The sequence below is a fragment of the Varroa destructor genome, unplaced genomic scaffold (genome assembly GCF_002443255.2).
Source record: "Varroa destructor unplaced genomic scaffold, Vdes_3.0 BEIS01000002.1, whole genome shotgun sequence".
NCBI classification, from domain to species: domain Eukaryota; kingdom Metazoa; phylum Arthropoda; class Arachnida; order Mesostigmata; family Varroidae; genus Varroa; species Varroa destructor.
In genome coordinates this window covers 37,916,226-37,944,004 of record NW_019211455.1, presented here as the reverse complement: position 1 = coordinate 37,944,004, position 27,779 = coordinate 37,916,226, and the positions used below count along the sequence as shown (strand labels likewise).

Here is a 27,779-nt window from a genome sequence, read left to right as displayed (position 1 = left end):
CCGCTTGACGCTCAGTCGAGAAGAGCGAGAGAGAGAGAGAGAGAGAATCGACGCAGCTGCGGCGTCGTTCCTTTGTTGCATATTCAGACTCTATGTATCGATGTGTGCGCGTGTCTATGTGTGCCTGTCTCTGGCCGTCTGTCAGTCTGTGTACCCTTCTGCAGGACCGGCTGCATCGCCGTTCAACTGTTTACAGGCTTTCACCCACTATCATACTCCCGACAATTCGTGCTGAGAGCGACAGTGAATAATCAAACGAACATAACACCTTATACCGGCAATCGTGATGGTGGGGGTTGTGCAGTAGAAATCGACATAGTGGTATCGAAATAGTGGTTGACCTGCTATCTTTGGCGGTAGCAGACAAAGCAGTTGGTTGGTCGATCGAAAGAGGACTAACAGAACAAGCTACTGAGGCAAAGTCAATCGCCGTCATCTGGTGTGGCCGATGCGGCGACCGCCGGTCATGTAGTTCACTCGTCTCGAGCACACACAGATCGTGTCATCGGACAAAGTGCGCTTAGAAAAGGTTCGATTGATCCTACGACGAAGACGAACGACTATGACGCATTTTCACTTGTGCTGTATGCCCTTAACCATAGAGGATGGTTGATGCGGTAAAGAGAAAAAAGAAAGTACGTTTGTTACGGTGGCTGTTACCTGTTCGACTGTTGTAGTAAAACAGTTTCAGTCCTCAAGGAACGTTTGTGAACAGTGCTTGTCTTCTACTGGGAAGTCAGCTGGCTATACCGCAGTGAATACGAATACTATCAAATATGCTTTAATTCTGTTGTTTTTTTCCTTGAAAGCTTTTCTAGTTGGCAGTGAGTAGCAATGTTGTGTGCGTATAGGCATATTCGTGAGCTTACGCATACGACCATAGTTCAGCGAAGTCAATCGACAGAACAAGGCTTCTCTTCAGCCTGAACAGGACATGGTGAACTGATGCTGTGATGATTCCGAAGGCCAGCTGCGACTACCACTAAATCGGAAAATGCACGTTACATAATGTACAGTTAGTCAGATTCAATCCATCCATTCAGTTATCGTAGCCTTCGTAGTATAGTAGCAATCGATCGCTGGACTAACTATAAGGGTGGATAAAAGTTCACGACAATGCTATCTCAAAGGGATTTCATCATGTCCTCCTAACAACTGTGAGTAATTCAATTACAGTAGAGAATGTGTTCACTCAGGGCATTGTTAATGTAACGTAGTCTGAGTAAGATGAATTTATTGCGCAAAACACAAATTTGCTTTTCGTTACTCACACAAATGGCGCACGCATAAACAGTCAGCCAGTGTTATAAAATACTTTTCAGGAATTCGCTTAATTTCCAAGAACATGACCAATGAATAGCCTCGCATACAGTGGCACGGTGCCGCCACTCTGACACGGAACAACAACAGCAACAGGAACGGCTCGAACTATATGTATGCGTTCTAATAAAAGCTACATCTATACGAGTCTGATGGATGATTTCTAGTATTCCGGGCATAGTTGCGAATATATTCTAAATTATATGATGACGCGGGTTAGCAGAGCCATCTTCATTCTATGTTAAGGTGTTACCACTGGCAATATTGCACGTCGTCAGCGTATATATGTAAGTGTTTTTTTCCGTAAGCCCTAGATCTTTTGGCAAAGCATCCTCCTCGGAAGCAGTTATTATCCTCTGCATGACGTCGTTGCAATTGAACCTAATTTGACTGAGTGATGCTTCTTGGTCTGTCGGTTGTTGTCCTATTGCTGTCTTCACGCTTTTATCCTGCAGCCGACTGCTCGGCGCTGGCTGGCCAGCTACGATCCAGCCAGCCAGCCAGCCAGCCAGCCAGCCAGCCAGCCATATGCGTTAGCCCGAGCTGCTGTTTCCGCTGATGCGGCTTGCCCCAATTGCTGTTTGTATTGTATTGTGGCTGTCGGTAAATACCAGTAAATGCTCCTGCGCCAGTCGATCTACCGAATCCTGACCGATCGAACGGCGGCTGTTGTCGCTGTTTCACTGATGCCGATATGGTGCTGGCAAGAGTGCTTGCTTACGATAGCTCGGCGACGGACCTGCGTGCCGACTAAAACGGCCGTTCGAGTGATGACGACAATTGGGATTGCAAATCGGCGTCGTTGCGCTAGTTGGATCGAAGGCCAATGCAATGCGCTAGTTCGCGACCGCCACAGACAATGCCATCAGCGTCATCATCACCGTTGGCTCGTTGAGCTACCTCGTTCATATAGAGAATGAGTCTGTAAAGAGCTGCCGTAGACTAGAAATAAACTGGATCATGGCCGAAGTGGTAGCGGTGCTCAGAGTCACTCATGTCAACCTAACAAATCACCAGAAAGATCAATGAGTACTTTATGATCAGCTTCATCGAACATCGAAGACCATATTACCTGTAAACACCCTAGAATTCTATTTTTTTGGGGGAGGGAGTTATAGTTCATGCGCGTGATGCAACAGACATGAAAAGGTTCGGCATCGAGTGAGGAGATCAAGCATCACCCTTATCATGGATACATAGAAGGTGTGAGTGTAAAATACCAGTGGCAAAGTTGCTAAAAAAAAACGTGCATTTCAAGACCGTGATGTGTTCGGTCGCCGTAAAGCGAGCCGCAGTGGAACCAGTACGCGTACCACAAAAAAATAGTAATTAAGAACGTTGCCCCTAAGTTAGGAACTTGGCCCGCATATACGTAGTCCGCTTCACTGAACTGTAACTGAAATCTCACAGATGCAAATGACTACCACAGGCTGACCTAAACGTTGTTGTGGATTAGGCTTTGGTGAAGTAGAACCGAGAATTGAGCGCTGTTTTGAGCCTTCGTAGCGACACTGGTCTACCAATTCACTATGGTTCAAGTTAGCTACTCTACTATTCTTATCTAGTTATAATAATAATAATAGTAGTATTAAATTATACCCATGAATCTCGGAATCGAGGAAATTCTTTGCCTTCAACACAAATTAGAACACCGTCATTGAATCAGTTTCGTTCACACGGTTAGTACAAATGTTTACATAACCATAGTAATTTGCGTTCCCTCGTATTATCCCACTACCTTCACGTGGCCGCTTGAGTTTTTTCCATTTGACCAGCTCTCGACAGAACCTGGAGTAGAATCTTGGTCGTAATAATGGCTGTCAGCCGTATTTTCTACATTGGGGCCGTGTGATACGTTGTTCTTTTTTTTTTTTTTCTCTATTAAATATGCCAGGACAGACAATTACAAAGAGACGCCAAAGCTTAGTGTAGTTGTACTGTTCGTATCGAAGATCGAAATCATACCTAGGAAATGATAAAAAGCAATTATTTAGAAAAAAGTTTAGGTTTGCTAGAAAAGCACGACCGTTGTTTCATTGTTCACTGTTTGTAATGCCTGACATTCGGCATATATTCCAAATATTGAGCGGTAACAAAACGAGTATATGTTCAAAGTCGCTCTGTTTACGTGAGACGTCTTGCTAATTCTTAATGATCCTGCAATGTCAGGATGTCAGCAAAAATAACATTATTAGCATCATAAACCGTTTAAAGTTTTATTTTATTTATTAGTTTATTCAATTATATTGTCGTTCCTATCAGTTGCGTCGAAAACTTACTGCGGCTTGAATGTTTGATGTAATGCAATACGCTTCTGTGGTCGTAGTGTGCTGATTCAATATCTAATGTTCAATTCAAAGTACTGCGTACGAGAAATGTGTCATTTTTACCTAAAAATAATAATAATATCTAAACTTTTAAGATTAACAATAGGCCATACATAATATTTGCCTTCCAGCTATAGTTCTATGTGAAACAACTATCGATTAAGTTTGTGTTTTCGCGAACTATTGTTGCAGCTTGCGTGGACTGGGTTCGCTGAGGGTGCTGGAGAGCCGAACTCTTCAGGAACTGCTAACACGAACTCTTGGCGTCAGCAGCAGCAGCAGCAGCTTTTAGCAGAACAGTCATTGTCGAAGCTTTATGAGTAGAATGGAGGACGCCGAAACGGAGCGGCTTCTTCGGCTTCGGGCCCTAGAAAGTGCCCTTGTTGATGTCGGATCGGAAATTAACATTGAGTCACTACTGGTAAGCTAACAAAAATGTGTCCTTTCTTTGTCCATATTTTTTAGGTATATTTTTTTTGCTTTAGGAATAATTTAGTTGAAAGCAGTCACAGCTTTTAGGTAAACATAATGCTATATTTAATAAAAAAAAAAAACTACTACGCCTCAAAGGATAGTATGTATAGTAATGGCGTACGTGTATGAAGTCCACCTCACGACCTTTCTAAGGCTATTACTCTAAAGAATTGTCTGTAACCAACCCATATGTACCAGGGATATGCTTTCTGTTCTTACTGTATAGTGGCCTTTGTGCAGTATCTATATAGGAGCTTTTGTACTATTGTTTATTGCAAGGGCATTACAGCCTCCAAAAATGCGGCTTCTTTCTGAGAGTTTATTAGTCATTTGAGGAGTTGTACAAGCATAGCTGAGTTGTCAAAAGCGCCGTCACGCTTTTGGTAGCTGAAAAAGAATTTGACACAACAAACGAAAAACCAGTCTCTAATTAGAAATAGGTATTGGTGTGTTAAGCGTTGAAGGCAATGCAATTTATAATTATGCCGGCTATTATATTGGAGGCTGTCGTATATATGGGCATGCATGTATATTACAACTGAATACTAATTAACATATTAACGGACCCACACGCGTTTTCTTACAGGATGTACTCCAAGCAATAGTTCTTGATTGCGAAGGCCCGGCATTGAGACGTGTGGCCAACATAGAGGCGTTCCTCGAGCGTTTCCAGGCAAAAACGAAAGACATATTTACATGGCGAACCAATTATAAAGACTTCGACGTTCTCAAAACCATTGGAAAAGGTATCTTTTTCTGAGAATGGAAACATTCATGTAAAACAGGAGAATGAGTGACTAAAAGAAAGACAGCCTCTAAAACACGAAAAATCTCCGACAAATCCGTGATCTCCCGCACATTCCATTTGCTACCTATTAGCAAGCCAAAGGGATTCAATACTAAGTCAGCCTATATATTAGCTTTTGTACATATATTCTACCTTGAGAAATGATAACAAATTGAGACATGCCCTATACTAAATCGGATTCCTGATATTTGTCTATATTCCAGTTATTTCGTACATTTAGAAGGTAGGACTCTTTATTCCTTTAGCGCTAATGTCAATGAAACTCAAACTTCAAACAGTAGAACAATGAGAGTGGGCTCAATTGCACCTAAATTAATTAAATTAGATTGGGAATGTTGCCACAACTTCTGCTTAGTGACAGCAAAACATTTAAGGGCGTTATTACGTATTTTTTAACACGTAATAAGGTAAAACAATGCGACAATAGTCTTACATTCATATTGTCTATTACAAGAAGGTGCCATTGGTGTTGATTCTTCGATTTCTTTTCACACAGGATCTGTAATGACGGGGGTAGAGATTCTTTTTTTGTACAACTTTTTTATGCTATTGATAGAACACAATTGAAAAAAATCAAAACATTCATCCTTTTCTTAGTTCGAATTTTTTGCACACCCGTTGTAAGATCAGCTATGCTTTAGTGATTCATTTTACGAATGCTAGATAGCTACAAAGAGATGCCAGAAGATGTTCTAGTGATATATATATATCATTAGAACATCTTCTGGCATATATATATATATAGATATATCTCGTTTTCGAGGGCTAGACGTTTTTTAAAATTTTCAACTTTATTTATACTTCAACCAATTACCTTTAAAATATTTTAAGTCGTTTGGTTTAACAGATGGTGGTTTAATATGGTAGTGCTGACGCATTAGTACATAGCAAGGTGGCATACCGATGGCATGTCAAACTTGCAGTCATTCTGTGTACCGTGTAAACGCTCTTCACGTAAAGTTGTTATGATTAGCACATTCTGTAATCATATATCAGCTTGACAGAGCCACCACCTCGGCGAACATGCGCCACCGAAATCGTCGGAATTATTTTATTGACCATTGTTTCATGTCGCCATTATTTGTACCGAAGGCGATGTCTACGGATGCTGCTCGCAATGACTTTAAAAGACCCCGTACTTTAAAATGTTAGATATCCTGTAATTTTGAGCTGTCGTGGAGTGCTTCAAAAAACTGTTGATACCTCGAAGGAAGTACCTGATCCGTATCCCTTACACCGTCTTTTACCGATAATGACGGCATCGCATTGAGACTCGCAGTCGCCTTGAGCCGCGTAAACTCACATAGGACGCGCGAATATTTCAGGTTTGAAGAGCACAGCAATGTGACAAGCCGTAGTGAAACCTAGCCACTTGGGATTCGTCAAACTAATGATCACACCAATCTGTACGACTATAATGCACAAGGAAGTTAATGAAAAGTCGGGGCTGTTTTTGCGATATACTGTGCTTGCGTGAGCTTAACGTTTCAGTTTTCTACCTCTAATAGACTAAGAATCGGACGATGGTGGCTTCCATAATGCTTAGCGGTCTGGCGAACGACCTTCTACTTCCAGAGGTATGCCATCCATCTGGTTGCCCACCGTAGCTATAATCTTCGGTTGAACGGTCTATCTTTGATAGCACAAGACAATGTGTGGTCCTTATTCCAGGATGTTTTGGCTTTAACATCTATCATGTAGAGTGACCAATAAGTACTTACTGGCCACTTAACAACATCAATAATGGCAAACGTTTTACTTACTGCTATTTACCTAGTTAAGTAATGGTACATATGTTCGCTTATCATTTTCTACTTGTTATGTTTTACCAATTTTATTACACCTTAGTTTTATTGTATGATATTTCTATTTATTAGAAGGGCGGCGTCAAAGAAATACGGGAAAAATTCAACTAAGAAGCTCTTTCTGAAATCTTCCATCCGAATGAATTATACATACGGGGATGTTTTATTATTATTATTATTAAGAAGTGCAACTAGACTACCTATACAACAAAATTCAATTAATCACTTTTGCGGAAGCCTTTTATTAAATCTAAAACGCGTAGATAGTGATTCTTTTTTCGAGATCTACATTCTGAAGCAGATAATTTAAGTTGATTTCAAATTCTATTATGTTTTAAGTATCTGAGGAGCTGCAAAAAATTGAATTGCATGTGAACTTGATGTAACGGCATGATAAGTTCAGAACGTTCATGGATAAACTCACATATAAGTATAAATATTTTTTTTATTATTACAAACTCAATTCAGTCAGTATTTGATTCTCGATGAGCAGCTTTTTAGATCTACCGATCTACCGTATACATAGGCGTACGCTGCGTAGACTGCCGACTATTGTACTTCACATGCATAGCTCTAGTCAAGAGTTTTTAAAGTTCACTTTAATTAACTTATTTGTTGGAGCTGTAGGAACTAAACAAGATAAAATTAATCTAGCTCTATAAAGGTTCAAGTTTCGTCTGCATGACCCTAGGCCGAAGTTCTATGATTATATGTCCCTCGTATCGGTTGCTTCCTGTATCACTAGTCGAGGTGACGCATGCGCAGTTTTTTTTTATTACTTTTTGGGGGTTTAGTTCTGACCAGAATCTGTGAGAACAAAGAACGTTATCTAGGCTTTCGGTGCTACTAGATTTCATAGGTCAGTGCAGTATAATAATAATAAATATAAAAAAATAATGCGATAAATGGAATGATTAATATATTCGTTCATACATGTTGATCATTTGTTGGTACACGTTGAACAAGAACAAACGCGAATACGTTACGCATTACCAAATCTAGCAATATTACAATGTATTGTTTTTTTAGTTAACTACACCCATCTCGTTTGTGTATATAACTGTTCTCAGGTGCCTTCGGTATGGTCCAGCTGGTGAGGCACACACCGTCACGAAAGGTTTACGCTATGAAAATGCTCAACAAACACGAAATGGTTAAGCGAAGCGAGCCCAATTGCTTCTGGGAAGAACGCTACATTTTAGCCAATGCTAACTCAGAATGGATCGTTAGGCTTTACTATGCATTCCAAGATTCTAAGTAAGATAAAAGTCTTTGCTTTCTTTGGATCATAATATTACGCAAGGTATCTTATTATAGGACGCTTAAAGGAAAGAGTTATCGGAAGAAATTATCAAGAAAAAAATTCTTAGAAAGAGAGAATTGGAAGCGATAGTAAACGAAATATTTTCATTTTTAGATATTTATTTTTGAAGCGCTTATGTGCCTACATCTAGCTGAGCTCCTTCGTTTTACTTTATCGTCTACAGATTCTTGTACATGGTAATGGACTATATGGCTGGCGGAGACCTGGCAAACTTGTTAGATGTGTATGACTTCTCCGAAGAATGGGCCCGATTTTTCTGTGCTGAAATGGTGCTCGCTGTAGATGTGATCCACCAGATGGGATTTGTACACCGGTAAGTACATCGAATGCGAACGCTCTTAGCTTTATTGCAGCTATACATAGAAAAAAAAACATTAAATGTAATATTTAAATTCGATATATTGTATCGTAATAGAGGAGCATCCTACTACACGATAAGACATCAATTTTTGTTAATAAACCGCATTTAAAATGGTATTGCTAATACGTTTATTCTAATATTTAGAGATGTGAAGCCAGACAATATGCTCTTAGATTCGTCAGGACACCTCAGACTTGCTGATTTCGGAACGTGCACCCGAATGGGTGAAGATGGTTTGGTCAGGTGTGACGTGCCAGTGGGCACCCCCGACTATATTTCACCAGAAGTGTTAAGGGCCCAGGAACAGGGTCGCGGTTTCGGCAAATATGGGAGAGAATGCGATTTCTGGTCAATCGGCATTTGCCTTTATGAGATGCTGTGCGGTAAGCTTCGCAGAATAAAGTTTTACGATTGCTTATAACGTATCAGGCTAGTTGGCTGCAAGTTTCGATTGACATTTTTATCCGTAGTACTAGACCAAAGGTCATTTACTTAAAATAGGCTTAACATTTTCCTAAAAAAATGTCTGGTATCGGTCCGGTGCATGGCTACATGAGCGCCCGCTAACACTGTAAATGCTTATAGGCAGTCATCTATTTTTTATTGTGAAAATAAATGTATAATGCAGAATTTATGGTCCCATCATTTTACCAAAATAACAACATTCGCTTACAGCATTGCAATCCTGCGAAAAATTTTAGAGATAAAATTACGGTACGTAGTTCCTACTCGGAACAAAGGGCCGAGAATTGCCTAGTTCTGCCTCTCAGATTTATATTAGAAGAGCCTTACTATATACCTAATTTGTTCAAAATTAACACAGCGTTAAAATATTAGTCAGATTAATTGCTAAATATCTCTGTTCTGCTTTAAGTATTAAATATTAGTACGGTGGCTCGTACAAGTTGCACGTCGTAACGTTTTCATCTCTATCTTTTCTATCACAGGGGTTACGCCATTCTACCATGAGTCATTGTCGTTTACCTACGCAAATATAATGAACCACCAGAAATCACTTGTATTTCCGGACGAGTCGGAGACCGCCCTAAGTGATCATGCCAAAAATCTCATATGCGCGTTTCTCTGCGATCGCTCAAGGAGGCTCGGCAGACAGGGTATCGATGAGATAAAAGCGCATCGATTTTTCCATAACGACGTGTGGAACTTCGAGACAATTCGGTACGCATCACACTGAGTTGTCCGCCTAATTACCGCCTGCGGACTCAAGATAATTGTATCATGCATTTACCGATAGTGTTCACGATAAGAGCTGTGCAATTTTGTCGCAGCATATCGTTTTCGCCAAAAAGACATTGGGAAAAAGTTATGCAAGAGAACCCGTATGATACCCAGAAAAAAATAATTTTCTGCACTCACTGCAATTGCTCATTACCTACGATAGTTGTCATTGGTATGAATTTGTCATCTGGTAATTTATCATAAAGATTGACTATAACAAATGCAGACAAATCGAATTTTTTATTAATTTTAGAAATGCGATGGCACCAATTGCTCCAGAATTAAAAGCCGACGATGACTCTTCGAATTTTTCTATGCCGGAAGACGACAAAAAGCACGAGCAGGGCACATTCGAGCCTGCAAACAGTTTTGAAGGGAACCATCTCTATTTTGCCGGTTTCTCATACAATCGTGACTATCAGTTGCTTGGAGCTGACTCTCCGTTAGAGCAGGAAAGCATGGCGTCTACAGAGAATCACGTTGACAGCTCTAACAAGTTAGTGTTTTTAACTGCTAGATAAGAACATCAATTGAATTATTAACTGAAACCCAGTTCGTTCAGTTTAGGTTCCACTGTTCGTAATTTATGTGTGGAATAAGAGTATGCATTTAACGGACCCTTATCGCTGATTACGTAGCTACTAATACCTTCACCTACACGTTCAGCTAAACATACAGCAGTCGCGGTCGCAGTTCCCGTTTCTATCAATTAGTCCCATTAATTGATATCGGAGGCTAATATATAAAATATATATATCGACTTTTGCGGAAGTGAATCGGTGTGTTTGCGGGCCGAATAGCGTGCTTTCTAGTTAGTTGCAATGACCCTTTTAGGCGTTTTTAGTATTTCTTCTAAAATGAAATAAAAATTTATCCGAATTTTTAGAAAATATCAATCTCATCTCCGCTGTGGTATTATATATCGATATAAGGTCGCTTTAGAGATCGGTTACGATTGGTTACCAGGCAAAAGTTATGGGCCACTAGTAACATTCAGAACGACTGTAAATCCCTTTGCTATGTCTCTACATTCTCAACTGTGTTCCATAATGATAAATGCACTTGTCCGATTAGACTATAGTAATTTTATTTGAATTCTTCTTTAGAATCAGCACGGATGGAGTACACGATCAGGTATCTAAGCTAATTGCAGAAAATCACGAGTTAAGCCGACTTGTTGCGGCCTCAAGATCTGATCTGTTCGAGCAGCAAAAAAAATTGGAAAGCGAAGAGGAGATGCGTCGGAGAGCAGAAGCAACTGTACGGGAACTTATCGCAAGGCTTGAAAAGGAACAATCTGAAAAAGTATGTCTAAAGCCTTATCTCTTTCGGTGTGTTATAATATATCGATACATGATTCACAGCGTTATATGTCAATAGAAAGCCACTTCAGAGATCAGTTGTAAGTTCACCAGCCGGAAGCCACATTCCGATCGACTGTGAATCCCTTTGTTATATCCCTACGTTCTTTGCTTGATGCAAAGTGCTCTATCAATTAGCATGTATTTCGACTGTTGCGCAAGTATTAATCAGCGACCGCTTGCCAACAAGAAACAATTGTATAGCCTCTCGAGCAGGACGATTCTAAAGAGGTTAACAAACAGGTTACAGTAAAGCAAGTACATTTCAAGCATAAATTCACAAACCTTGATTACCAGCTACGATGAATTACTCCGATGACTTCATACGCAATCATAGTAGCTTGCTGTGTCTCGCATGTTACCTTTGCACCTATTATCTAAGCAGTGTTCCCCGTCTGAAATTTTTACAGGCGCATATTGCTCAAAACTCACAGCAACACAACGAGCGGTTAGCTGCGTTAGAGCGACAGCTCAAAGACACAAAGGACAAACTGGTACAGGAAACGGAACTAGTTGTGAAACTCAAGAAGAAAAACTCAGAGCTGACTAAGAACGTGACGCAATTCGATGGAACAGTACGCGAACAGAAGGAGAAACTGGCGCAGCTTTTAGCCAAATGCGGTGCCCAAGAGAGGGAGTTGGCTAGTATCAACACACAACTAGATCAGGAGAGACAGCTCTCAGGAAAATCAGGAGACCGCGCCCAGGAACTTCAAGGTTAGTGATTGCAGTCATTCCAGTGCAGCTTCAAACGGCAGGACCTCGAAAAGATTGTCATGGCCATATTCAAAATTGTATAAACCAGTAAACTCGCAAAGTATTGGACTCCATAAATGAGAGAAACGCTTTTGTCTGTATGCGATAATGTGATAGGTTTGACACCCTTATACAATGAATAGTGCGGACTGTTGGGTAAAGTATTATTGACAAAAAGAAATACCTATTTTTTTTTTAACTTCCTTTTTAGTTCGATATGCTGAGTTGTCAGAAGAAATGGAGAGACTGCGTAAGGGTTACAGCGATCGGAACCAAGAAATTAAAGGGCTAGAAGAAAAAATTGCCGCAAAGGAGAAGCAGGAAGCTATCCTTCAACTCGAACTTAAAAATGCACATAATAGGTGAACGTTTGTGAAGCAGTTCGCGTGCTTGTTTAGTTTGACGTCATTCATATTCTCTGTGTTTTCATAAGCTATACAAAAATAGTTCTTCGCAATCATATTTTTCATTCAAACTTACTATAATATATATATAATATAACAAATTATAATTTAACCCAGGGTGTGAATAATGCAACCCATCACAAATGAACACTTGCGTTTTGGTTATTTCAGATTTAAAAAAAATAAGTGAAACTTACATGTCTTATACCATGGTTTATAAGTTCTAATAAAATAGCATGCCAATGGTTTCAGATTTGAAGCTGAAGCGTCATCCCTTCGACGAGAAGTAGCGTCTTTGTCAGCAGAAAATAAACAGTTGTTGAGTTCTAGTGAGGAGACCACGGCTGACGCGGTTCAGGCTATAAAGGGCAAGTTACAAGACGAGGTCGAGCAACGTCAACAGGCCTTGCAGAAACTCCAAGAAAGCGAACGACACGTCTCGGTGCTTCAAGTAGACTGCAAACAACTCCAGCAGCAATGGGCCAAGCAGCAGTCTGACTATAAGGCCCAAGCGGATAGGGTACGTAAGGTTTGCACATGGTTTTTCCTATTACTGAAAAACTGATGGAGAAAAACGTAATTAAAAATTTACACTGAAATATACAAGGAAATCGAACGGCAAACATTCTGTTGGAATAGTGCAGGAAAATGAAAAGTTAGAGTTAGAACGTTTAAAAATTACATTATAGCTTTGAGATTGTCTTTACTTAGTCTGTTATGCTACAGTCGGTTGTCAATTAAATATCATTACTAAATAAATTCGTTTATCTTGAAGCTCACGTCTTTTCCAATGTATAGCTGGTTTGGCGATCTGGATACCCAGTTGCAAGTGATGCAAAGGTGATGCTTACTTTTGTTTGGTGTGTAAAAGACTGCTGAGTATTGAAAATACAACAGGAACATGACACCGATATCACAAACATGTGAGAGGCGTCCCGCTGAGGTTGATTTACATTCCAGTTTGCCACGCTTGTAACTGTCCAAAAAGTTTTTCCGTCTTTGAAAGAATTTTTTATATTGGAAAAACGCTTGTGGCTGCTATGCCCACCACCGGAGATAGCATCTGTACTTTAGCCAATTTTTCATCGCTGTATGTATTTTTCTGGAAAACATTTGTCCCCTTGTGCCGTTGCTTGCGCATAGGCCATCAAATCCTGAGCGCAAAGCGGAGCAGATCTAACGTCAATAATTTTTCGAAAGTACAGTTAGTGTTTAGCAATAAGTAATTTATAGATACGCCCCATTGAACGCTTGACTTCAATAACGGTAATGTGTCGCATCCTGCAGATTTCGCAACTTTCGCATGAGATTGAGGAGGAACGTTCGCGGCGTATTCATTTGCAGAACGAAATTAGCCAGTTAGAGATTGAAGTGTCCCGCTTAAGTCGAATCGAAAATCAGCTTCAAATAGAAAAACGTGAGCTAGAGGGAGCTGTAAGTCACTTTCAGCAAGAACTATCTACATTTAAGGCTACCCACAATAACCTGCAGATGCAACTGATCGATCTCACAGAGAACCTCGAAACCGAAAGTAGCTTTAGGGTAAGTTTATGAGTGGACCTTTTTATCTTCGGACCTTATCTAAGTTATTGTAAGCTACTAAGTAGTGTAACCGAATGGCGAGTATAAGTCAAATCAAAGCTTTTTTCGAACCTTCAACAGGTGATCTACAAAAAAGAGTGTGAAGACTTGCGGGAAGAATTGGAGACGAAAACGAAGATTCTTCAAGATTTTGAAGAGGAGAAAATTAGAGAAATCGAACAACTGCAAAAGCGCGTAGACCAACTCACGACTGAGAAAGATCTGTTGAACGCCGAGCATTTAACACAAGAAAAAGAGAAGCTCGACCGCGAGATCGAAAAGTGCAAAATGGAGGCTGAACGAGAAAGTCTCCAAAGGCAGCTGAAGGAAGCGCACGAGAAGCTTGAGCAGACCGTTGAGGAAAAAAAGGAAATCCAAAAGAAGCTCGAGGAACGAACGGCCCTTGCTAGCAACAATAACAACAACTACAACCAAAATAGCAAAAACAATAACACGACTAACAACCACAACAACAACAACAACAACAACAGCGCGACAACCAATGCCAACAAAATAATCAACAACATAACTGACAGCGTTAATATCAAAGACGATGGCAATAGTTACAACAAGAAGCTCGAAGACGAAATCGAGGTTCTTCAGCAAAAACTGGCTAAAGAAAAAGTACTAACACAACAGGCTGTTAACAAACTTGCTGAAGTAATGAATCGGAAAACCGCGGCTGCAGCTCAACCTGTAAAAAGCGTTGGCGGTGGTGGAGGGGGCACTCGAAGCGTTGAATACCGCAAAAAGGAAAAGGAATGTCGCCAACTTGAGCAAGATCTCACCACACTTAAGGCCAGATTCCATTCTCTGGTAAGACATGTAGACGAAATGGTGACCCCTAGACATTGTGACCTTGCTTTATATAATAACACACGCCGTGTATCGGTAGCGGGATACAAATCTGCGACCCCTGGCTTTTTAATTAAAGACCTAGCTGTCCATACCGCTATGCCAACATGACATATTTTGTGACTTTTGATATAGGTTTATGTGGGCTTTCATACATCATTTTAGTTAACTTGAATAACTGAGGTCTCTATCTGTAGATCTGTCAAGTTTTTTGGGTTTACAGATGCATTGGAGATGGAATTTGATCTCACATTAGAGACTTTACACTTACTGTACAACAAGCTGCGCACTATAAAAAACGCGAATTGTATGGTGCACATATCTTTTGCTCTACAGACGTTTTCACGCTACTGATAACGATTTTTTTTATTATTAATGTAGTAATAGTATGACATTATCATATAAATTGTGCGTATAACATTGGCCGTATACTTCAGCCCCTGATAATGGGATAAAAGCGTATTAATTCTACCTGCCTTCACTGTAATTATCGTATTTCGCTCAAAGATGCCCTCATGTGTGCACTTCATTCCCACTAGGCCGTAGGCTTACTCTCTCTTTTAATCTGCACGTTATTAGAGTAGATTGTTACACAATTGTTTGCCCATACTGTCGTATTTGATAATGTCTCTGTGAATATTGTTTCCGTGTTCAGCGACTTTATGAACTTATGCACTTCCGCAGGCCCAACCTGAACTGGGATCCATTGCAGTACCCTGTTAGCTCGATTACTTGGGGGTCGGATGATCAGATGAAGCTCAGAACAGTGTGTGAGTTACATTGTGGTAGAGACAGTCCGATCAGTTGGTTAGCAAATTCCGCTTCGCTGAGTACTGTGGATCGCAAAAGGCTCTTGTGCTGTCGAACTGTCACAGGTCTGAAGTTCCAACTTTTGTCCTGTAGCCATTGTTTCTGTAGTATACATCAGCTCCTCCTTGCATCGTGTAATTTTGGTCATATTACTAAATGCTTTACGTGCATATTTTTGCTTGGAAACATATAGACTGATTCTACATCGATAATCTATATGGTACATTCCATCAGAACTCCCTTTCTCTGATATTTCTAGGAAAAGCTGCTTTTATTTAACATACGCTCCTATGACGAGCCCCTACCATTTACTACATGTACTACCGTCTAGAACATGTAATTTTACCTTGAGGTTACGTCCTAATTATACAGAGTGATGGAAATTTGAGGCGCTTGCAGAATCCTCTGATCACTAGGAAATTTTCAACGTAACCCTAGCCACAGTTCTAATGCACCAGATATATTATTGAATTTTGACTAAAACTGCTTGAAGTTAATCAATACTCTGCTGTCTAGCACTAAACAGGCTAACAATCGGATTTTTTCCAACCAGAATCTGACAATAAAGCGTCTGCGTTATTCCCATATGATTCTGAAAGCTGTGAATTTTTTTTACTAAAAATGTTCCTTACAAATATCAATCGCCCTCGTATATTGCGCCTGTTTCTTCAAAACAGTCTCGTAGTTCGTAACGGCTATACTTTATCCTCTATACTAGAAAGGGTACCTCTAATAATTGTGACCTCACCAAACTGCTTTGAATCACTTGAACCTCTGTATCTCACTAAGCAGTTGACCATGTATGGATGCACGGAGAGAGTTGACGGCGGCCCATCTGTAATTCGAGGCGTTGACCTACATGCTATTTTTAGTTTGAGTTGTTGTCATTGTATTATACTCGATGAACAAGACGGTTTAAGTGGAGAGTAAAAAATTTAAGAATTCCTCCGTTGGTTATTCTCTTCTTCTTTTGGCTTCGTCATTTTCAATTATATGTCCGAATCTACCCTTAGCAGACTTAAAAATTTAGGTGCTAGTGTGCCCTAGCAGTTTGGAAAACGTATAATCGGCGTATAATCGTAGTTCCGAATATCTCAAGTTAATAATCCAACCCAGTCACAGCAGAAACAAGACAGAAAAAAAGCTTTGTGTACTAACTTTAAAAGTTGGTGGCGTCTATAACATGTTAAGCTTTAACAGCATATATCTGTGCAAGCTCTTTTCGTCATTTGCTTAGTTCAGTCTTAATATATATTGCAACTTGTGTTTTATAGACCGCGCAATACGATCAAATGAAGTTCGAGATGGAAATGAGCCGAGAAAAGGAAGAGAAGGTGATACAAACGATGAAGGATTTAGTGGAGCAAAAAGATCGCGAATTGGATGACTTACGACGACAACTGGAGAATCGAGCAGGCTTGCAGAATCCTGGTAGTCTAAACAGCCTAACTGATCTTCTTAATGATGAAGAACTAGGTAAGACTCCTTCCTCGAATTTTATGTTAGTAGTGTGCAGCACAAACCCAAAATATATTGTGATATATTACGTAGTCATCACTTTGCCGACCAATTAATTGTAATATAATATTTTGTAATTATATAAGAACCTGTTACAAAACCAGAAACGAAAAAAACAGGTGAGTTCTGTCTTCAAAGAATAGCAGTGATAGCTTGCTCGACTTGCAAACACTAGTAAAAGCAGTCTAATCTATTATATATAGAGATTGATTTTGAACATGTTAACAAATTACGTAATATACATTCAACCATTTTAATGTTGTTTACTAGACAATAATTGAAGTGGTTACTAAATGAATTTAGAAGAAGAACTTACAGTATATTCCTTATACTATATGCGTTTCAGCCCGCAAGGAAGGTTGGCTATCAATCCCGAACAAACAAAACATTAAGCGTTATGGCTGGAAACGGCAGTTTGTTGTAGTAATGAATCAAAAAGTGTTTTTCTTCAATCATGAACATGATCAAAGCACAGCAGAGCCAACTTTATCTCTAGACATCAGCCGCCTCTTTCATGTGCGACCTGTAACTCAGGGTGATGTCATTCGAGCAAATTCTGGCGACATTCCCAAAATCTTTCAACTTCTATATGCCGATGAACGAGAGAATCGCAAAGAAGCAGAGGTAAGGGCCTTCCTAAAAATCATTGTCGAGGACGCCTACATCAACGTCTTACCTTAGTAATGCGAATTATCAAAATACGTTGAAAAAAATAATACCCGATACGATTAAATAATATGTTGCTTTGTAATTCAAGTTCGTTAAATGTTGTACATACACTTTCCTAGGCATTAAAATCAAATATTTACATGATATCCACGGCCGTTATCTGATGGGACGGAGTATTCAAATACGAGACATTTTATACTGCATTTTTTCGCATCTATTTACAGTTGTCACAGTCGGTAACAGAATATCGCTCGCACCAGATGGTCCCAATCACATTCTACATACCAACCGCTTGTGACATCTGCCAGAAAAATCTTTGGTCGATGACACCTGCTCTTGAATGCCGTCTCTGTCGAGTTAAAATTCACAAGGAGCATATCAAAGACGAGCTCAAGGACAAGGACGAAAGTAGTAAAGAGAGTGCTGGCAACAATCTTCCACCATGCAAAGTAATTTATGCTCCTTGCTGTAATCATATTTACTGTTCTACTTACTAATTCGATCTTCAACATGGTTCTATAATTTGTGCCCAGTAAAAATTTCTGAATTATTTTTTCGCAGGTTCGTTCGGTGCCTTCGAAATGTCAGGCACGCGATCTGCTATGTCTTGCTGAAAACGAGAGTATCCAACAGGAATGGGTTCGATTTCTTTCATTCCATATTCAAAAGGGCGGCTATGCACGAGTCAGGTGAGAAAGTGATTCAACTCCGACTTAAATTCACCGGTTGTACTATAGATGTGCGCAACATTCGGCGGTTTAGCAGGTAGCACGTTACTACAGTATTACTTGCACTCCTATCTATCATGCCATAGCACTAGTAATTGTAGAGTATGGTTTTCTCCTTCTAATCTCTTAAGTAACTGTTTTTGGTTACCTTTATAAATACTAAGATAGGTAGTGAACACAGCCGAGATGTGGGAAAATGTATGTTTTTTATACTTTGACAATTACAGGTCTCTCGGTCGAAATACAGCTAAGTCAAGAACATAAGAACGATGTTTCTATTTTGAAATGTGGAACTACAAGTTGCTCGCTGCAATGAAGTTTATTCGGCGGACTGTTTTTCCCGTTTCCCACTCGTTGTTTGTTCACACGACGTATCTACTTAGTCCCTTGGGTACCTAGAAGACATTTTTCCACTTCATCGCCTTACAAGCACGGCCAACACTAAATGTGCGGTTGAATATATGGAGCCTGGTCAATGAACTCTAGGAATTCATCTACAAATTAGATTCGTCTTTTCAATGGTACAAAACTCCTTTTGTCACACATAAAAGAAACTATATAAAATAGGAAAAGTACAGGTAAATCTCCTTTCTTTTCGTGGACCCATATTTTACATTTCGAATTTCGGCAACTGAAAATTTTTACTGGGCCTTGACAATGGGTGTCGCTTTCGAATAAAATTTCACATTTTTATTCAATATAATTTGCAACTAGTGCAAATTATATAGAGGAAGTCATTGATTTGGCTTCGTAATCTATGAATTACCAAACTAAATGTAATACATAAGAAAAGAAGTGATGGTTCCGGTAGAAGTCGTGTGCATTAGTTGTGCTAGCGCTGTTATCTATCAAAGTTATAGCCTCTAAAATTGCGTATTTTCCCTCGAAATGTAAGAGTCAATTTAAAAGTATTGTTAACAAGGTACAAAAGCGTCTTTTCTAGTTTAACGCGACAGTAAGGCGGAGTCATATTTATTAACAAGTAAAGGTCAGAATAATTGCCTTTTAATGAAAAATTAATTCTTCATTGGAGAGTTAATCGGCTAGTGACCTGCCCCGCTCTTCGTCATGGTAGAAAAAAAGTATCTTATATTTAGGTAAATACTGTTCCAACTGAGTTTATTGATTAGAAAATACAGAATAAATGCAATCAGATTGCTCTGAAGAGCGTTTTAGGTATAAGTATGTACATAGATGGTAGCTAGTTTAGGATTTGGACATACTTATGCGAGGTTCGAGAATCGTTTTGTTCTCTTGTTTTTGTTTTGTGAATATTCCGAAACAAATACTTAACAGTAACAATAACAATAAAAATAAGGTAACAGTATAATAATAGATGGGGATCAGCAGACATTTCGTCGAGGGTAATAAGTCTTTCCGTGACAAGGTGCTTAATATTTATTAAGTATAATAGAATCGTATATTTTTCACATTCACGATGACTATTCGTTTATATAGGTCATTTTAAATATTAAGTACCCCGTCACCTGCCATATGTGTAATATACCGTAGACTGAACGTAGATTCAACCACCGCGTGCCTTATCAGAGACATTAATTACCGGAATCCTTCGAAGGGGTCGAAGAAGAAAGGTATAAAAAAGGATGCATTTAACATGAACGCCATTGTAACAGCCTCCGTGTTACTGTATCCTTAACTAAAGCATTTACAAGGGCTGTAATCTACTGAAATGTAGCATAAAAGCTGAATGGAATGTCACACAAATTTAGACAGTGATGCTTGTAAGTGATAATAACGAGGAAGTCGGACGCCAATGCGCGAGTGATATGCAAAGATGAAAATAAAGGACACTTTTTGTCTTTATAGTAGTGTTGATTTGATTTTTCATGTTAGATAACCTAACTAAACATGACTAAAAATAAGTGTATTAACTGTTAAACATGATATTTAAATATTTTCGCATAGAGAAGGATGGTTATATATAGACCAAGATTTACTAAATGTTACCGTTGAGAAAACCATGCCATGAAAGAAAATGAAATTATGCCAGTATGTTCGCCAAAGACCCCTCAAGGAAAACTGAGAACCAATAAATTCTTAGTTTTCAGGAAACAATCAATGTAGAAATCTATATCGTTGACCCAAAATAACTTGGTGGACCCAAATAATAATAATTCTACGCAAAGAAGACACTTACAGTGATTGGAGCGGTCAAATACCGCTCCTATAGTCTTGTTAGTTGAACATTTCCTAAATATTTAATTGTTTCCGTAAAGAAACCAGATATCGATATACAAATGAGCAGCAACCGGCAGGATGGCTTAGTTGAGTGCAATTGATCCTGTGAGACAGTTGAAGCGAACGAGCTTTAAGGCCTTTTTTTGGTCTCTTACTTATCTATAATTAGCAGACATGGCCTCTACAGGAAAGAGCGAATTCGCAAGCTGCTGTTAATCTAGTCTCTTGAAATGCATCAAAATAAAGAATCGCAATGGACGTTAAAACAAGGACCCTTAAAGTGCTAGCAGCTACAATTTTGCGACGTTGGTTTTGCCCATTCCAGATTCACAAGCTGCTTTTTCAACGGGAAAGCCTCTAACCGCTGCTTTTGCACATTTTAGGAATGTTCTATCTTTAGATGCCTTTTTTCGTATGTGCGCGCAATTTTTAAATTTTGAGTCCACTAGCAGCTAACCCTGTACAAACCTTTCACAGAACAGAACAACAAGTTTAATCTTGCTCGCTCGCGTGTGGGCAATGACGATAAAGAGTATTAGAACAGGTTGTTTTAAATGATCATCTAATGCATAGCATCGAGCGCTGATCAACAAGACAGCGGTCCGATAATCATTTAGAAACATGATATCTTTAAGAGTATGGTTCGTCTGTACATAATATTGTGCGATCTTGACAATGCGCTATAAATCCACGATAGTTTCACTGGGGCGTTAAAAGAATTTGCCAAATGAAGTCGAAATTACAAGCACGTCAGTAGAAAATTAAGATGCATGGTCCTCGGACCTTTCGAGAAATGAGAATCGTAAATAGTCGTCTTATGCTTGGAATTTACAGCTGATCAACAGAAAGTTGGAGCCATATCGACGATAGCACTTCTCTGCGACGGTGTTTCATAGAACTACGAACGGTACAATTTCTATAGAAACACAACCGTAGAAGTGCGGCACACAATAACGAAAATATGATAAGTGAGTTCAATATAGCATATATATATATACATATATATGGACCCATGGTAAGTTTTATTGAAGAGCAACTTTATTCTTTCCCTATATTATAAGCAATCGATGACATTTTGTTTTATGTAAGCTCGAAATAATACTGGCCCATATAGCTTTTGCTCAATTTGGGGGACCTCAGGGTAATCATGTAATAATTATAATTAATTATTAGTAACTCTTATGAAACGTAACCTACGCAAAGTTGGGCATTGAAAATGTAGCTTTGAGGCAGGCAAAACTTAGAAATGGTTATTTTGTTTCTTTATTGTTCAACGAAGGTTCTACCAAATATGAAAAAATACTTGGCTGTCTCACATTGCTGCTTCAAATTTGGTCAGAGAAAAAAATCCATTGACGTTAATTGCATCTAAGATCAGACTTCTACGCATCTTAGAAAGTCCAAAACTTAAATAGAATTAGAGTTTCAAATCAGTATTTCCTGGTTAGAAAAAGCAAAGTGGCTAATAGTCCATGTCCTGTATAGCCCTACTCTCCCCTATGTATATTTTCTGATCACTACAACTATTTTAAGATCAGTCATTTTGTAACAACCACTCAATAAAAATAGTATGTACGAAAAACGAGATCTGTACTAGTTAAATTATCCTAGTAGTAGCAAAGTGCTTGTAAATCACTTAGCATGTACTATAAATATAGTGTGTAAACGTCCGAAAACGCTAAAATTCGAAAGCAAAATACAGGGACGTAGGTGAGTGATTTTTTTTCGTAAAACGAACTCATTTATGTACATTAAACAGATATAGGCCGACGCCCTGCGCTGAGCTGACGTGTGACGGCCCTCTGCCCCTAGCCACGACAGGCAGACATTCAAAGGAGTCTTTTCGATTTGGTAAAAATGGCTCGAAAATGATCGTGACATGTAAGAATCTACGTGAGAAAATAAGTCAGCATCTGCAGGTCTCTCCGGCCAATTTCTAATATTCAGCATAATGTCCCTCACTATGGATCCCAGTGGGTACCGGAAATCGCCGTAAATCATTCCTGCCCAGGTTTGCTGCTGCTTCTTATCTTCAACATCTATCAAATCATTTTGTTTTATCTAATCATTTTGTGACTAGTAAAACTACGCAGTGTCTAAATAAAAACCCAAAACAACGTGCGTGTCTTTTTTATTTTATTTTTTTTATTTCTTACACACTACTATGTATTCAACAAAGTCTGTGGAATGAGAAAGCATCACCATGACAAGATGTTTATTAGTAGGTCACATGAGACTAAGTGACCTATTAATTTATACATATTTATATATATATATATCAGTTATACCAGTGCTTGTACCATTAGAGTGCTTTTCTACACAACTTACAGAGGATATCGTTCTTTAAACGTTAAAAAATGCTTTTCTTATTCAAGAATCCATGTAGTGGACATCCGATCGTCAGCATGCTGAAGAAGGCCTTTTGGTTTATGATAATTAATGGGAACAACCCCCTTGTACTTCTCCTTGACAGCCTGTTCAAATAGCTGCGGGTAATCTGCTTCCAACACATCAGAGAGGTCCCATTCGATTCTAAAAGGTAGTAAAACTAGTTTACTCGTTGGTTTTTTTCATTCCTAGCAAATTTATAGAATATCAGATTTTGCTTTAAAAGATTCGTAATAAAATAATAAAGCTGCTTCTGTTCTAAAACATGGTATGGCGGCTTCTGCTAAAATTTTATTAATCAGGACAATTCTATTAAACTTCTGCAAGCGAGGTCCTAATCTGTTTGTCATTTATAATTTCCAGTGACTACTTGTAAGGTAAAAAAACATTTAGCTAATGAATGAAAGTTTAATGTTAACAAGCTTCAGCAGGTGAACTAAATATAAACTCTCTACTGGAAGCAGAGTTCGAAAAATTCGAAACGCAGTAGGAAATCATTAACGACATTTACATTAGAATGCAAAATTTTGAAAGACTCCACCTCCAACTAATAATTAAACAAACATTTTGTTTTACTTTTAGGCAATATTCTTATTCCGGTTGATTTCTATATGAAAAATGATGCATAGAAATATTAACTACTGGCTTTTACGAAGCACACCTATTGTTTAAGAAGTACGTAGCTCAGGTTAACGTAACCAAAAAAAACTCACTAAACGCTGGCTTCATATCTGGCAGAAAAGGAGCTAGATTCAAAAGCAAAGCCGCTATAAAAAAGGTTTAAAAAATATGTAAAGCTTACTTTGGAAATGGATTATCGATAATACGGGCCTTTGCAGCCGCACGGTGGAACCAATGAGACTGTAGAGTTTTGAGTTCCCAAAGAGAGCTTTCCAGCGCGCGCGACTTAGCAGGATCGGTCTCAGTTTCAATAAACGGATCCATGCTCAAATCCTTGACATCTTCGCAGTGAACCATTCTTCCAAGCGTGGCATGTCTTATAATCAAGTTTCCTAAAAAAAGCATATGTAAATGAATTAAATGTATTCGTTTGTTTGTATGCTGATTAATTGGATATTTGCAAATTCCACGAGTGTAGACGCGTTGCATCATGTGACTTATTCGTAACTTACCAATAAACGGGATAACGTGCATCTGCGAGTAGGCCGGGGCTGTGAGGCAAAGACGAGACATCTTTTTAGCGAAAGCAGCAACGAGATAGGCGGGAAGATGAGTTGACGTAAGAAACACATCAGCTAAGAAGAAAAATCTTGCGCGGTACTTTGTGTAGAAAACTTCAGCCCTGAACAGGGCATACAGACGAGAATAGAAGTCGGGGAGCTCAAGGTTATATTTGTGAATAAGTGTAAAGAGTCCATTTAAAGCGAGAAGAGCCACAGCTCCACCCTTGTTATAGCTCTCAATTAGGAAATCAGCCAAAAGGCAAGGATTTTTAAAAAGCGACACTTTTTTGTCGTCTAACAAAACTAAAACGTGTATGTACATCTTTTCTGGTAATGAGGCACGCAGAAAATTGATCCATGCATACTGGTAATATGTCTGCAACTTTTTGTAATCGAAAGGAAAATTTTCCAAGCCACCAAATGCAGGTAAAACCTTGTCGCCAGAAACTTTGTTTCTTACTCGAACAGCTTTGATAATACCGAAGTAATTCCAGATGGCTTGATCAGTGGTTGGCTTAGCGAACTTCTCGCTTATTCGCGATAAGGCCTTACAAACATAGTAATTGAGATCATCAAATGCTTGCATCTTATTTACGAGCTTGTCGGTATACCGGCTCATATTTGCATTCCCTCCGCACAGCACAACGAGAAGATTTTCTAGATGGCACTCTGGAAATACATATAATTCGTCGTTCGATCCCTTGATTGTTTCGATCTCTAGCCATTTCAGTAGTGTTTGTAGGGCCAGATCCGCAGAGATCCTTGATTCCGCTAAGATATCTAGGAGATTTGCCCATGCCGCAGCGAACACAGTTTTCAGAGGTGCTTCAAAGGTGGGACTGAAGAAATTCTGTTCCGATAAAAACACTTGGCTGAAAATCTATCATCAAGATAACTGTTAGTCCAGGCCTCTGTCAAACTGTGAAATATCAACCAGTTTTAGAAATAAACCTATTACTAAAGAATACTACTTTTCATGTGTACTAGCGTAAGCTGCTTACGAACTCTATCTCGGATATTCTCCTAAACATAATTTGTTTATCGTGAACCCAAACGGTAAACAGACAAGAAGGTGTTATTAAGCGTGCCCTTGCCAAAATGTCTATGTGTAGCGCTTTATCCCACTGTTTGTGCTTCAGATGAAGAGAACAAAAACACGATTCAATCCGCAAGAAGTTCGAAAAAGAATGCAAGCCTTTGGGACGCTGCGTATGATATATAATACAAACAAATGTTTTAATTAAACATATTTTCATAACGATCTATTCAGTAACAGCAAACCTAAAAGTTCACAATCTATTTCAAGCGAAATTATGATCTAGAATATAGATCTTCAGTAGACTTTTGTTTAGCACAGGTAAAATGGAAGAATGCCTTTGTTGACATAATACATCCATGTTTAACCAACCTGCAGATACGCTGCAGATTTCATAAACACTAGATGCATTATTAGAAAGAAATATTTCGCTAGTTTTATGTAATGTGACAAACCTTATTGGTTTGGACGATGAGTGGAATCAGCTGTTGATCTGTTTTCGATTTTAATCCGTTCACTACTGCTTTTGCACACTCTATCTCTGAGTGATCTGCCATAAAGTCGCTCACATTCTTTTCCAAAGTCTCCTGTAGAACATTCATTTTCATAGGGCTATGCAATCGGTAGCAATTTAACAATGTCTATAATGATTCGACCAACAACTTCTTGAACTAACGCGGTACGCACGTGTTTTTTGAATGTTTGTCAACAAAATCATCGTTATAATAATCGCTTTAAACATTATGGCGCGAAAATTCACAATCGCGAAACCCGGTTTCTTTGCAATGTGTATTTTGCATACAATTTTAGTGTTTTACACATATACAAGTACTTCACTTTTACATTGAATCAATGCTTGATGATTTTTGATTGATTTAACAACTTACTATTTGATATTAAGCATAGCCGGTTGGACGCGCTATAACATGTAGCAATTATACACAATTTGTGTAAACTAAAACAGGTTTATTACACTCCGTACAAAATAATTTTTGGCAAAGCAAAGCAGTCTATTAGTAAATAAGAGGCCTATAATATAAACTATAAGGTCAATCCTATATGACCAAATAACAAAAGGGAAGGCTTTTTTTAATGATATTTTTTGTCTGCATTGAGTCGAAGACAAATACGTCAACCGTTAAATGATTGATTGACATAGGTGCGGACGTGAGTTACACGAAAATTATTAGGTCCCCAGATAAGTTGGTGTCTTTTTTGTGTCTGATTTGGCTTGTTTTTGAGAAAAGAGTTCTAGGTGACGCATGATTTGTTTACACTCTGACAATGAAATTGCGGCTATTAAACGTTAACGTTGCGCTTCCTGAGTCTGAGCTATGATTGCACAGCTTAATTGCAGGCTTAAGTTTGAAACGATGAAATATGCTGCCTGTATGACCCATCGGGAGTTATTTAACTTATAATTCAAAAAAAAGCTCCTTTGTTTTAACGATAATAAAAGTTATAACTCAGAAGAGTTGTAACCATTTTTACGATCGCGATAATGGTACATGCGCAAAGAGGCCTATTATTACTTGAAGATGTCTGTCTTAGCTTCCAATCAGCTTCTAAAAGGTAATCAAGATCAGTTTCGGTTGCGTTTGATCATGATTGGTGATGCAGTTAAGGGATAATTGACAATAAACCATGATTAACGTTTTCCAGGTGACCGCGACATGCTGACTCTCATTTCAAGAAGATCATCTTGTTAATTTGATGCCACTAGAGCAGTGTAATATGGTTCGAAAATGTTTGTAATCCACAAAATGACAAGACTGAAGAAACGAACTTATCAGGGGAACCAGTACCTAAAGTGGGTTGGGCTTTTGTCATATAGTATTTTAATATTTTTTTTTTTCACGTAAGAATATAGCCTTGTTAAGGCATCTATCGGACAATTTTTAACAATTTTTTTAATCAAATGATGGTGTAGTTTAGCAAATAGGTTATTCATTCTCTACTTTGATTCACCAATTGTTGAAGAGTTCGTTTTGTACCTATACAACACTTTCAAATATTAAAGAAACACATCTAGCGGCATTAGGTCGGAAAAACTGTGCGACCATGTATTGGACGCTTAACGGAAATCGGGTTAATTAAATGTTGTCGAAGTCTACGGTATCGAATTTGACCATAGGGCGTTGTTAACACTTTTCTGTACTTACATAGTCATATTTGAGTTATGGAGAGTGGAACAAGCTTGGAAAATAAAGTATCTCTATACTAAAGCTCGCACTTCTTGTTTATTTTATTCCTTATGCGCGTTCGTCATACCAACGCTCATTTTTAACACTTCGAAGCGAGTTTAGCGAAAACAAATTTAGTAGTCAGCTCTTTCCTTATATTCAAATATAATGTTAACTATCAATTTTATAACTTAGGTGCCTTGTTGCTAGGGTTCTATAAATTACTTGCCTTTAACAGGATAAAAATAATTAATCGGAAGTCTAGTGAAAATTCAGTTTTGGTTCCTAAAGTCTGGTAAAAATTCAGTTTTCGTTCGTAAAGTCTGGTAAAAATTCAGTTTTCCTTCCTATTCTAGAGATTCAACTGAAATCTCGACATACTTCGAACGCATTGGATTTAATTTTACCTAAAATTTAACAAATAGTATTTATTGTATGCTACTAGACTA

At 38.6% G+C, this 27,779-nt stretch overlaps 2 protein-coding genes across 10 annotated transcripts; one reads left to right on the top strand and one right to left on the bottom strand.

The window, feature by feature from the left end:
* Positions 1 to 65: 65 nt before the first annotated feature.
* Positions 66 to 22,656, top strand: LOC111243634 (rho-associated protein kinase 1-like). 7 transcript variants are annotated; one of them, XR_015321252.1, is made up of 20 exons: positions 66 to 1,157; positions 3,840 to 4,068; positions 4,708 to 4,867; positions 7,805 to 7,991; positions 8,222 to 8,371; positions 8,564 to 8,802; positions 9,367 to 9,598; positions 9,912 to 10,154; positions 10,765 to 10,963; positions 11,430 to 11,736; positions 11,987 to 12,137; positions 12,432 to 12,699; positions 13,467 to 13,721; positions 13,842 to 14,576; positions 16,700 to 16,901; positions 17,290 to 17,567; positions 17,837 to 18,061; positions 18,174 to 18,301; positions 21,374 to 21,507; positions 22,299 to 22,656. XR_015321252.1 is itself a non-coding variant. In XM_086980305.1 (19 exons), the coding sequence occupies exons 2-19, from the start codon at positions 3,964 to 3,966 to the stop codon at positions 21,375 to 21,377; spliced, it is 4,068 nt and encodes a 1,355-aa protein (XP_086836431.1). In that variant the 5' UTR covers positions 66 to 1,157; positions 3,840 to 3,963; the 3' UTR covers positions 21,378 to 22,656. The 7 variants fall into 7 exon arrangements, 5 of the variants coding, with proteins under 5 accessions (XP_086836431.1, XP_022645197.1, XP_022645198.1 ...); XR_015321253.1 differs by having other exon boundaries at positions 21,374 to 21,554; XM_086980305.1 differs by having other exon boundaries at positions 21,374 to 22,656.
* Positions 22,657 to 22,658: 2 nt separating this feature from the next.
* On the bottom strand, positions 22,659 to 27,766 carry LOC111245276 (nucleolar complex protein 4 homolog A). Of its 3 annotated transcripts, none has more exons than XM_022793427.2 (4): positions 25,603 to 27,766; positions 24,061 to 24,991; positions 23,730 to 23,940; positions 22,659 to 23,071 (listed from the first exon to the last, which is right to left on the bottom strand). In XM_022793427.2, exons 1-4 carry the CDS (start codon positions 25,753 to 25,755, stop codon positions 22,906 to 22,908), a joined length of 1,461 nt encoding a protein of 486 aa, XP_022649162.1. In that variant the 5' UTR covers positions 25,756 to 27,766; the 3' UTR covers positions 22,659 to 22,905. The 3 variants fall into 3 exon arrangements, with proteins under 3 accessions (XP_022649162.1, XP_086836437.1, XP_086836436.1); XM_086980311.1 differs by lacking the exon at positions 25,603 to 27,766 and adding an exon at positions 25,520 to 25,573; XM_086980310.1 differs by lacking the exon at positions 25,603 to 27,766 and adding an exon at positions 25,206 to 25,386.
* Positions 27,767 to 27,779: the final 13 nt, after the last annotated feature.

Bases quoted from the DNA above. Each gene is read 5' to 3' on its own strand.
- LOC111243634 (XM_022789462.2), top strand. From the start codon at position 3,964: ATGAGTAGAATGGAGGACGCCGAAACGGAGCGGCTTCTTCGGCTTCGG. The intron at 7,992-8,221 runs GTAAGATAAAAG...TATCGTCTACAG, and splicing joins TATGCATTCCAAGATTCTAA to ATTCTTGTACATGGTAATGG. The intron at 12,700-13,466 runs GTACGTAAGGTT...CGCATCCTGCAG, and splicing joins ATAAGGCCCAAGCGGATAGG to ATTTCGCAACTTTCGCATGA.
- LOC111245276 (XM_086980310.1), bottom strand. From the start codon at position 25,367: ATGAAAATATGTTTAATTAAAACATTTGTTTGTATTATATATCATACG. The intron at 23,941-24,060 runs GTAAGTTACGAA...TGCTTTTTTTAG, and splicing joins GCACGTTATCCCGTTTATTG to GAAACTTGATTATAAGACAT. The intron at 23,072-23,729 runs GTAAGCTTTACA...ACTACCTTTTAG, and splicing joins ATCGATAATCCATTTCCAAA to AATCGAATGGGACCTCTCTG.